General features: G+C 34.1%; 1 protein-coding gene across 1 annotated transcript; it reads right to left on the bottom strand.

Moving 5' to 3' along the window:
• Nucleotides 1–444: 444 nt before the first annotated feature.
• Nucleotides 445–11,640, bottom strand: LOC133331119 (acidic leucine-rich nuclear phosphoprotein 32 family member A). The gene is made up of 7 exons (XM_061539524.1): nucleotides 11,561–11,640; nucleotides 5,103–5,266; nucleotides 4,816–5,028; nucleotides 4,673–4,749; nucleotides 2,679–2,767; nucleotides 2,449–2,608; nucleotides 445–492 (listed from the first exon to the last, which is right to left on the bottom strand). The coding sequence occupies exons 1-7, from the start codon at nucleotides 11,606–11,608 to the stop codon at nucleotides 446–448; spliced, it is 798 nt and encodes a 265-aa protein (XP_061395508.1). The 5' UTR covers nucleotides 11,609–11,640; the 3' UTR covers nucleotide 445.
• Nucleotides 11,641–12,725: the final 1,085 nt, after the last annotated feature.

Raw genomic sequence — 12,725 nt, 5'->3', positions numbered from 1 at the left:
TTTTTCTTTGTTGTTGCTTCCATAATTGTTCTTGTTTTGGTGTTTTTTTTTCGGGGACTGGTTAGGGGTTTAATACATGTTAATCATATATATCTGTATATGTGTTTAACTTTGTTGTTGTTGATGTTCTGCTTCTTTTTACTTAATTATTTAAATTTGATTTTGTGTTTGTTGTTGTGGTTTCTTGTTGTTGTTCAGCTTTTTTCCTTCTTATACGAAATTAAAGTTGCAAATATAATTTGTTGTTGTGTAATGTGTAAAAGTATTATCCATTAATATATATAAAAACGATTTAATTAATAATTAATAATAATAAAAAAACACACATGAAAAAAAGAAATGACGACGGGATGTGATAACCGAAGTACGGAAAGATGATAATAATGGTTTTTCTTGCTGCTACACACTGTTGGTAAATATATATATATACGGTTTGGTCGATGATTTAACCTTCATGCTTTCTTTTCTTGCCTCGTGCCTGACTTTCCTCGACTGAAATAAAAAAGAAGAAGAATAGAGAAAAAATTAATGAAATTCAAACAAATAAACGAGGGAATTGTTTTTTTATTTTTGTGTTCAAGGATCTTATAGTCCTAAGAAAAATATGCCTTAAAAATCTAAGTTTACGTTTTTTAGGGCCGAGATTTTTCTTGGTTTTCTGCCACCGCCTATGATCCTTTTAGTCTTGATAAAAATATTCATTAAAAATCCACGCCTATGATCCTTTTAGTCTTGATAAAAATATTCATTAAAAATCCACGCCTATGATCCTTTAACCTTGATAAAAATATTCATTAAAAATCCACGCCTATGATCCTTTAACCTTGATAAAAATCCACGCCTATGATCCTTTTAGCCTAGAGAAAAATATTCCTTAAAAATCCATGCCTATGATCCTTTAAGCCTAGAGAAAAATATTCCTTAAAAATTCACGCATATGGTCCTTTTAGCCTAGAGAAAAATATTCTTTAAAAATCCACGCATATGGTCCTTTTGGGCATGAGAAAAATATTCTTTAAAAATTCATGCATATGGTCCTTTTAGCCTAGAGAAAAATATTCCTTAAAAATCCACGCCTATGATCCTTTTAGCCTAGAGAAAAATATTCCTAAAAAATTCACGCCTATGGCCTTTTTGGGCATGAGAAAAATATTCTTTAAAAATTCACGCCTATGGTCCTTTTGGGCATGAGAAAAATATTCCTTAAAAATCCACGCCTATGATCCTTTTAGCCTAGAGAAAAATATTCCTTAAAAATCCACGCATATGGTCCTTTTGGACATGAGAAAAATATTCTTTAAAAATCCACGCCTATGATCCTTTTTGCCTTGAGAAAAATATTCCTTAAAAATCCACACATATGGTCTTTTTTCTTTAAAAACATTTCATAAAAATCAAAGACCAAGGTCCTCGGTCCTTAAAAATTCACTGTCATGGTCATCAGAAAAACATTTCTTAAAAATCCTCAATCCTTAAAAATGTACGCTCCACGTTTAATGATAGACCTTCAAAACAATATTCTTTAAAAGTCCACGGCTATTGATAGTCCCTGAAAAATATTTTTAACCAGTAAGGAAAGTAGTAAAATCGGATGGAGCCGACTTCACCACCATGGATATATTAAACAGGACTATTAACATGAAATTGGATGGACTAAAATGTGATATTTATTTGAACGGATTTTCATGAAATCGAAATCGAAAGATATATAGGGACTTTGGTATACCATTCGGACGAAAATATATATAGGAGCTGTATCTAAATCTGAACCGATTTTTCCCAATTTCAATAGGGTTCGTCCTTGGGCCAAATAAATGAGCTGTGCCAAATTTCATCCAAATCGGATGATAAATGCGACCTGCACTTTGTTTAAAATTTAAAATCAACAGACGGACGGACATGCATAAATCGACTCAGAAAGTGATTTTATGCATATTCTCAAAAGGAACTATGGGTCTATCTCGTTTCTTTTTGTGTGTTACAAACATGTAAATATTCTTTAAAAATCCACGCCTACTGATACAACTTCAAAAAATATTCTATAAAAATCCACGCCTACTGATAAAACCTCAAAAAATATTCTATAAAAATCCACGCTTAATGATAGACCATTAAAACATATTCATTAAAAATCCACGCTTAATGATAGACCCTCAAAAAATATGCTTTGAAAATCCACGCTTAATGATAGACCCTCAAAAAATATTCTTTGAAAATCCACGCTTAATGATAAACCCTCAAAAAAATGTTCTTCAAAAATTCACCTCTTTAGCCCTCTTCTAACTCAAAAACTATTCTATAAAAATCCCCGACTTTGGTCCTCACTACTCTCCAAAAAATATTCCTTAGGAACCCAAGCCTTTTACCCTCACACAGTCGATCAAAAAATATTCCGAAAAATTTCAAATTAATTTTAAATTATTTCCTATTGTTTCACCCGTTACTTACCACCGGCGGCATTATCTTCAGCTTTGTCCGAATTTACAACAGCTGAATCGTTAGCTTCATCTTCATCGCTGAAATCATCTTCATCATCATCGTCTTCATCATTTTCAGCATTTTCTTCGTCCCATTCACCCTCATCTTCTTCGAGATCATCATTGTAGACCTACAACAAAAATGGAGACAACATATTTTTTATAAAACCAGTGGGATATTTCAAAATAATTCCAACTCACCTCTGATAACGAGACATCTCCTGTACTCACACTGTTATCACTGCCATCTGAACCATCTTCATCATTTTCACATGATTCGGCTTCAGAATCTAAAAAAAGCAGAACGAGAAAAAAAAAACATGTAACCGATTAATTTTCAATTGCGAATGGCATTTTTTGGAATAATGCTTACAAAAGGCAGCACTGGCCAAATTTAATATTGCTAAAAACCAATATAATAATATTGCAAAATTCATTGGAGTAGTCGTGGTTTGAATATTAGAAGAAGAGGATGAAGTTGGATCACCGCCCGTAGCAGAAGATCGTCGTTGTTGTTGCTCTTTTTCTTTTAATTGTAATGTTTTTAAATATTCATCAAGTTCATCAATTTCGGTGGCATCATCATTGTTTGAGTTATTGTCTTTGGTCGTTGTTATTGTTGATACCTCATCTTCTTCGTTTTTCTTTTTAGCCTCACGTTTGGCTTTTAAACGTTTCTCAAACTCTTCCAATTCATCCAAATCAATTTCTAATCCATTTAGGCTAAATGCATTTTGTTTATCTGAAATAGTTTATAGATTTGAGGGGTGGTGTGGTGCATGGATGTGGGATGGTCAATTGGAGTTCGGTATGGAATATGATTGTGTGCGTTCCATTAGGTTGAAGATGATGATGTTGAGAATTATGGGATGTATAGCCACAGTTTAGAACATTTTAAGGCAACCAGTAGGCTCAATAGGACTTCTAATAGAAGACAACAACAAAAATACTAATAGAAGACCAAATGTTTTTCTAATTAGAAGACCCTTTCGACTTTTCATAGAAGACTAAAAGGTTTTCCATAGAAGTCTAGGAGGTATCCTCTCATATATGACATGAGAGGTCATCACATAGATGGATATGAGGTATTCTCATAGAAGACATGTATTTTGAGAGAACTCTAGAGGACTTCTTTCTGAAGACTAGAATGAATGACAACAAAAACCTAGAAGGCAATAGAAGACACACAGAAGGTTAGGTGATGTGCAGTCACATGGCTGCAGCACTCTGAAACCGTCAGGTCCATTGTTATCATCCACGAAAAGCGATAAGAAGAGATCTATAGGGAAGAGAAGAATGGGGAGATAAGAAGCTAACAAGAAAATGTGAGAAGTTAAGTTTGAAATAGTATCGATGGCTATCGAGATCGGGCAGAAGATATATTACGTGTCACGGTTGCACTTTCCCAAAGATTTTTAATTATGCTGTAGATTGGAACAGGTTCAGTTATTGAAAAGAAGCTAAGACTCGGTGGAAAATGAGCACCCACTAGTATGTACGCCTGTAAGCCAGTGCTCCTTGTCAACGCAGATTCTACAGTAATCAATCGATCCCATTTACTAGTAAAGTCCCTGATATTGCAACGACCAGTAATGATTCCAGTCAGTACTCTTATTTCAGCTTCGCTCAGATTCAACAGTGAGTGTGTCCTTTTGATAGACAAAGTCGGCCAAATGGATCTTGACACATTGCACCTAAGTTCGTTGTGCCAAAGGTTATAGACCCTTTCGTCGAAGAACGCCTCAAAGTTCTGATAAAGATGATTGAGTTCTATTGATTGAGTCATCAATTGCTAGATCTGTGCTTTGAGATCATCGTCTAGCTAATTCGTTTGCTCTTTCATTACCCAAGATGTTACGGTGTCCTGGTACCCAACACAGCCGATAGCTCTAAATTCTTCCAAAGCTGTTCTACACTTGAGTACGGCCTCAGATTTGATATAACAAGAAAGTATTCTATCTAAAAATCGTCTGGAGGTCTGCTATCTACAGGACACTTTTTGAAAGAGGTCATTTGAATGTATTATATTCACAGAGACCTTATTGCAGGCAATTTAAAAGGTCTTTCATCTAAAGAATATATTTTAATGGTATATGTTTTATCTGGATAATTTCGATACATTGGTCATATGTCCAATAAAAAAATTGGCAAATTGTACAAAGAGAAAATATTAAAGTATTGAAAATATAGCTCACCTTCTTCTTCAGAATAGTTTCCATTTTCTTCATCGTCATCACCCTCCGAAGGAGCTTCAACGTCATTGCAATCGAAACTACAAAAATAAATAAAATGATCAAAAATATGTTCCACCAAGGAAGAAAAGAAGTTGTACACTTACCCATCTAAAAATTTCAGTGAAGGCAACATTTCAAAGATTTTCTCACGATAATTTTCAATTTGTGTTGCTTCATTGTTGAATAGATCCAATACAGCTAGATGTTTGAATTCTTCCAATGGTTTTAAGGCTTCTAAATCTTTAATTTTGTTACCAGACAAATTTAAATATTGCAATTTGGGGCTAGTACACAAATAATTGAGGCCATTTGATATTCTGAAAAAATGGAAGAGAAACAAATTAATAAAATATGTATTGAATTGGAATATTTTGAAATATTCGATAATAACCTGTTATCTGATAATTCCAATTTCTTTAAATTGGGCAATTTTGGAAAACCTTTTAAGGTTGTTAGGCCAACATTAATTAAACTTAATGATTCCAATGCCGTATATTCATCTGTAAGGCCAACGATACTTGTACTCCGGCAGTTGTCCAAATTTAAATCTGTAATCTGGAAATAAAATGGGAAAATATGAGAGATTAATTATTGAAAAAAAATATGTAAAGGTTTTGTCATGAACCCAAGCTAATATATTTGGTTTTCTGTGAGAAGTCAGTCTTGAGTTTTTATGGAGACCTTGTGGACTTCTACAATAAGAGCTAGTGAAGACCTGTTGGTCATTTATGATAAAAGCTATTGGCTTCTGGTGATCTTCTTTGAAGAAGATTTGTTGGTCTTTTATGAGAAGACTTTTTGTTCTTCTTCGATAAGACCTATTGATCATCTACGAAAACGATGGTTCTATATCAGAAGACCTTGCATATTTTTATGTGAACTTTTGGTCTTCCATATAAAGATCTTGTGGCCTTCCATGAGAATTGGAAGAACTATATACATACATACATATGTGTTATTCGAAGACCCTGTGGTCAACAACCATAAGGTAATTTTTTTGTGTTGGTGTATTATACGATCAGTTCACTGCTAATTTTTGTAACTGAATTTTATATTCAAATTGCAAGCCATAAAATACTTCCAATATTCTAACGTGTTCCATAATTTTATGGCATCCAAAATTATTGGAACGAATATGGCAGCTAATTAGCAGCTGACCACCTAGCATCCAGCCATCTGCCACAAAATCATCATAGCAAAAAAAAAAACAGAAAAAATAATAAAAATTGAACGAGCAACAAGAACTGGCGGCGTATGGCCGAAAAAAAGTACAAATCAAAAAAGAAACACACAATGACAAAACGAAACGGAATTCAAATGTCATTGAAATGCTGTGAACAGTGAAACACAGAGAGAAACAGAACGGCATTAGAATGACAACAAGAATCCACACAACAACACAACAAAAGAAAAACAGAAAAGAACACGAACAAAAAAACACCTTGTTGCTCGCTCATTTCTGCATATGCAGGACTATAAACCGAAAGTGCGAAACAAAGATGAAACTAGTCGCATTTCAGCAAGCGTTCATATAACAGCCCGGCCGCCATATTGCGAGTTGTGTTGTCTTGGTGTGAACGCGTGAAAAAAGAAAGAAAAAAAAGAGCAAAGAACTTTTTTATTGCATCCACCAAAGAAATGAAAGAAAAAATTGTTTTTCAAATTATTCCCAAATTATTGGGAGAAAAATGCGAAGAATAATGCAAAATGTTTGAATAAAAAAAATGTGTATGAATGAATCTACAATGCAATGAGAAAAATCACAAGAAAATGTGTTAAGAAAAATTGAAAATATTTTTTTTCACAAAAAGAGGAAAAATATGATGTAATCTTCTTTGACCAAAAGTAATGGATGACGGACGGCGTACCAAAACCATGTATGAAGGGGAACAAGGGGTAGAGGAATACATTGAAAGGGAACTGCAAAAGTGGTTGTTTATTTTGTTGGCGAAATGCGACGATGATGATAATGGAACAAAATGAGAAACAACGGGTTTTTTTGCAGAGTACTCAGCGGGAGAGAGAGAGAATGCTTGCATGACAGCGACCCTCAGGCAAAACAGCTGAGATTGAAACGAAAGAAAAGGTGTTGTTTCACGGCATCCATGCGAAAGAAATAGCAAAACAATTTGCAATTTTTCTTTTGTCCCCCAACAAATGTCAGAGAAAATACCGAATTGTTTACAAAAAATGTGAATATTATGATGATGGATGTTAACTCATCTTCCCTTTTTGTAATTACATGCAGTGCGTGTGTGTATGAGAGCTGGGGGAAGAGTAAGCGTGGTTTTATATTTGCCGGGATCGGGATCGGTGTTGAGAGTCTCTCTCTCTCTCAGTGGCAAATTGTGAATTGTGTTGGAAAACATTGCCACAGGTAGGAACAAAAAAGTACGAAAAGGTACCTAAAATTCTACTTCAAATGATAATAAATCATAATTATCGAGAAATATTGGCCAATATTTATACCAGTTGTTTGCATAAATAATATATGTTATAATTTAAGCGTAAATGTATCCACGGATAATAAAAAATATAATTTTTGTTTTGGTACGTTTATGTCAATTCGTACCTTTTGTGAACAAAAGGTACGCTTGTTACAAAATTAAAAATAGCGCAACTCTAATTACTCTCTCAAGAGAGAGAAACTCTCAACACCGATCCCGATCCCGACAAATATAAAACCACGCTAAGAAAAAAAATGAAAGTGATGGTGTTGTTGGCTTCTGGTCACACTTATTATTATTCATGATTTTACAGGTTCAATCACCACAGAAACGCAATATAGAATAAAAATTGGGGAGGGGGATGTAATTCCCTTATCTGTGCTTTGAATCCCTTACACCCAACAACAACAACAACACGAAGGTTGTGTGTGTTTTTTACAAAATTGTATTGTGGTAGATAAGTAACGCGTGTATTTTCAATTCCACACTGTTTCTATACAACAAGAGATAATTGACGTCGTCGTCGTCTTTAATTTGTATGTTTGCGCGATTATCTACCGCCACCAATGTGTCAACCTCTCCCCCTCGCCCCTTTATCAAATCCAACATCTTTCACAACTCGTTAGTTACAACCACACCACACATTTCTCTTCTACTACTTGACAATATACGTATGAAGAAAATGCATTCAACGACGATCTATCTGCCAGCCTGTCCTGCTGTACTACGACTAAACAAAAAGCGGCACACAACATTTCTATTTGAGATAAATCGATAATGAAACGTTTGAGCTTGACAAAACTTGGGACACACAAATAAGATTTTGTTGGGGAAGGGGTCTTGACATATTTTTTTTTGTTTAAAACGCCATTCCTTCTAGATTCATTAGAGATTTGTAGTTTATATGGTAAATGCAATTGAATGTGGAGATTGAAATTTTCATGTCCTTAGGAATTAGATATCTCAAAATTTCATGATCAAAGAATTTTATCAGGCAATTTTCGGGAAACAATATTTCTTTAAATTTTTCTAATTTGTTGTAAGTTTCATGAGTGTGTGTTATGTTGGTGGTAGTAGTTTTTAGTTCGAATAATTAATGACCCTTGACAAGGTCAAATTATGACCTATCAATATTTTATATTTGTTACGCTTTTTGGGCTTCTTTGAAAAGGCCTTTTGATGTTCAATTAGAAGAACTCCTTGTACAATATGTTTAGGATATTATATGAGAAGATTTTACGGTAATCTGTAGGAAGATCTTCGGGTCTTACAAGAGAAAATAAGTAAACCTTTTGGTCTTTAATTAAACTAGGAAAGCGTTTTTTTCTTGTCTTCAATGAGACGATTTAATGAAATTTATGTGAAAGTCTTCACATATAAGCTTATATGTGATGACTTTACGAGATCTTTATAAGAAGCGATTCTGGTAGTCTATGAGAAAACCTTTGGTCCTATTTTGGCGTTAATTTCAGTAGCTTCTCCGTTACCTGGTATTCTATGAGAAAATCTTCTAAGATCTTCTGATATTCTATTCTTTATATATAGAATGATAAAATTTTAAGTAGCTTCCGATTCATTCTGGTATTCTATGAGACGAGCTTCTAATTTTTTCCAGAAGGAGAATATCCTGGTATTTGAGAAAAACATTCTATCCTCGTTTTTATAGAATTGTAGTAGCTTCCGAGCCTTTTTGGTCTTCTTTGGGTTCCATAATTTGAAATAAAAAACTGAGATCATGTTAAATTAAAAGTTTTGATATTCTATGAGAAGACTTTTTAGCTTTTTATGGGAAGATCTTATGACTATCTATGAGAGGAACTACTTGCCTTCGAAGAGAAGGCATTCTGGATTTATGGTTTTTTATAATTCCCACCGCCATGAGCGGTGGGTGATACCCCTAAATTTTAATACCAAAAAGGTTACATAAAAGCAACAAAAAGAAAAGATATTCTTATTGATATGTAACAATGACCACACATAATGTTATTGTCCAAATATTGTCATAAGTAATTCTCACTGAAGACGGAATTATTACTAACGATTCTTCTCATATGTGTTTAAAGTCTTTCGTTGACATCTTCTTCGTTGATGAGATGATGTCATTGAATATAAAAATAGAATCTTTTATGTAATTCTTGACTTCTAAGGAACTAGGAACGAAAGTATAAGACCGAAAAGATTCCCTTATACAGATCTCGAAATGCTATAGAATTAAGCACAGTGCCGAATCTGAATGATTATTAGAATATATTAGAAAGACTACTTATTGGACAGAACACCAATTACAGTTCTTAAAAAATCGAATAAATCAAATAATCATCCTTATGTTAGAAAAAAGAAGAAATTCGTGCTAAAAATGTTATTCAGAACACAAAGGTTTTCACCTTGCCTCACAGTTCAACACGAGAAGCTATGATTTATAAAGTTGGCGTATATTAAATATATACCAAGAGTTGAAGGTGGCAGCCTTATACTCCATTGTAGTAAAATAAATTGCTATAGAGTGAATAGTTTCCTTTATCCCTAGCATAATAATTAAATAGCTGACATCAAGGATCTATTGATACCAAAATGAGACTTATAAGAACGACAGTAACATTTCTAGTCTTCAAGATCAAAAAGGTATTTTTTAGGCAATTGAAAGGACATTAACAGTGAAGAATAAAAGGTGATTTTTCCTTAGAAAGGAAATAAATCTCTTATTTTCGAATATTTCAAATTATTTGAAAGAAGTCCAGGAGACCAACCCTCGTTTTTGAGGCAAATCATACAATTATTCCTTACGAAAACAAAAAACCTATTTTAGAATACACACTCTGCTGATAATGAAGTTTTAAACCTCACTTAGAGCCATACTTAAGTTGTATAATTGTTATGTGAGGGATATGCCAATGAAGTGGATTTGTAACAAAACATAAGGTGTTTTTGCAATTTACTGAAAACCGGAAATACTCTTAAAAAAGACAGAGGGGTCTACGATCCGAAACGACTCAAGTTTTTCTCGCCAATATCTGTCACCTACTTCAATCCATTGTGTAATTTCATTTCATTTCCTGAAATATGGAGTTCAAAAAAAATCCTCAATTTAATTAATTTTTTGTGGGGAATTCTAAAAATATCCTCAATTTAATTGAATTTTTTGTGGGGAATTCATTTTGATTGAAAAGTGTATGATACCTAAATGTCCCATTATATGGAGAAAATTTCATATAAATTATTTTTGAAATGAGGCTTCTCTATCAAATGAGAAATATCAAATCGCATCTAATACGATGTTCAAAATAATCAACTAAAACCGAATATTTGACAGTACTACCTTTATATTCAACTATCTGAAATCTAAAGTGGATGGGACAGCGCAACCTGAACCCGTAAACCGTTTATCCAAAGTTCTTACAAACATCACCATCCTTAGATGGTCGTAATATACAGGAAAGTCTCAGAGTGACGCAGTCACGACATGTGGCTGGTTGCACATCCCTAAACCTACCCTAACCTATATGGGAATATAGGTAATTTCGAACATGACTGCAGACAAAAATACACTCGTGTACAAGATCTAATGTTTATTTCTATGAGTTAGAAACTGAATCTTCTATTGGTGGGAATTTATTTCGATTTCTAGGTTCATTAGAGTTCACTAGTTTTTGGAACCGGGAACAGGCACATTGAAAAAGTTTTGTCAAGGAAGTCAATACAGAATGATTGCACATGGGTGCTTTTATATAGAACATCACCTAGATCCATATCCAACAGTCCAATATTAGAGGACCCTCTCTGCGTTCAAATGAATAAAATTTCGTAGATAATTAATTGTGTATGGAAGCAAAAAAATCCATCAACCTAACCTCACAAAAATACACATACCCGAATTAATTAATAACCACAATCGTAACTTCATATTTTCCCATTGAATATTTCAAAACCACAAAACACAGAGTGTGATAAACGATTATCAGTGAAAATACAACAAGGATACCAAATTATAGCAAATAAACATGTTCCCACCATAACCCATGGCAGAATTATAGAAGGTAGTCTCATTGGAGAATTTGTTGATTGCAACCCATTTCCATTTGGAACAATAAATTAATCAAAAAATATTTTCTAAATCTGAACTCTTTTTGAGAACTAAATCTGAAATCTTTTAGAGACAGGGAATTTCAAAATATTTATAAATATAAATTTGTCCAACTGAACTTATGATATGCTCAGATTTCGATGAAAGATATTTACATATAAATTTTGAAAGCTGATATATTGAAAAAATTGGAAACATATGACTGCATGAAACTACCTTGTGTAATTATATGCCATGACCATAACCTAACAAAAATACTTAAAATTTGATTTTGTATCAAATAAATAATGTGAGATTTATAGATTCTTGTTGGTCACTTACTTGATTAGCTTTACGAGCACGTCTCTCCAAATCTATTCTCTTTTCCATGGTAATTTCTGTGTGTTTTTGTTTGGTGGCTGGCTGGGCTAGCGGTGCGGCTTACAATTTGATAACAAATGCTAGGTTGGGTTGTTTGTTAGCTGCTGGGGGATGTGACGACAAACTCTTGTCGATCACCACCACAATACCAAAATAAAAACAATTTACTAAAAAAAATTGTGAAATTTAGTTATTTATTTCAATATCGAAATATCTATTGCCAAATAGAATTTACTTACCGAAAATGAAAATGTTTGACCACCACCACTTTCTTCTTCTTCTCTAGGTTTTTGTTGTGTTTCGGTATGCAAAGAATCAGACTAAAACAAAAAATAAAAAAAAAAACAAGAAAAGCTGGAGATATTTTCTACCTATTGACTGGATGAATGGTTAGTTGACTGGCTGACTGGCTTGTTGGCTGCCTGTGTGCGAACGTGTGTGTGTGCGTTTTTGCTGTTCTATTTGGCTGGAATTGAAAGCAGCAAACGTATGAAAATTCTGCGCCACTGTGTTGATTGCTGGCTTGTTTGATTTTTTTTCGTGATATGTGGCGGCGGTGGTGTTGGGCGAAAAATGAAGAAGAAGCAGCAAAAAAAGTGCGTGTGTGTTGTAATAAGAAAGGCAGGCAGACAGGAGGCCAGGCTGGATGGCCTATTCAAGTAAAATAACTCCCCAACCCCATTTGAACTCTCAGAGTCTCTCAGGGAATGCGTGGTGCCGTTGCAGTGACAATCAAAAGAAGACCCACATACCCACCCAACAAGATAAGTGCGAGAGTAAGTGTGTGTGGTTCCTCCTAATGCAGTAGAATGCAGCCAGCCAGCCAGCAGCAGCCACTGTTGAAGGCATCAGGTCGATAATAAATGTGCGTATTTGTGGCGATTTTTTTGCAGATCTTAGGGGGATCCAAAAACAGGCTGTTGCTAGCGCACAATATTTGATCGATTGGCAGGCCAAGAAATAAGAAACATTGACATTTCTTTTTGACAATTTTCGTCGACGAGACGAGTTAAAATCAACATTTTATTTTCCTTCCAGCCTCCTTTCACACACAACACAAGTTCAATGTCTGCCAGGCCTGCCTGCCTATGCATGGCAATATAATATTTTTTTGCCACTGCTGCAA

This window comes from Musca vetustissima, unplaced genomic scaffold (assembly GCF_032173495.1).
Source record: "Musca vetustissima isolate MV318-11 ecotype Yass unplaced genomic scaffold, APGP_CSIRO_Mvet_v1 utg174795, whole genome shotgun sequence".
Lineage (NCBI taxonomy): Eukaryota > Metazoa > Arthropoda > Insecta > Diptera > Muscidae > Musca > Musca vetustissima.
This window is presented reverse-complemented; position numbering and strand designations above follow the sequence as displayed.

Excerpts from the sequence above, each read along its gene's own strand:
- LOC133331119 (XM_061539524.1), bottom strand. The coding sequence starts at position 11,608 with ATGGAAAAGAGAATAGATTTGGAGAGACGTGCTCGTAAAGCTAATCAA. Across the intron at positions 5,267-11,560 it reads GTGCTCGTAAAGCTAATCAA|ATTACAGATTTAAATTTGGA; the intron begins GTAAGTGACCAA and ends TTTTATTTCCAG. Across the intron at positions 5,029-5,102 it reads TTGGAATTATCAGATAACAG|AATATCAAATGGCCTCAATT; the intron begins GTTATTATCGAA and ends CCATTTTTTCAG.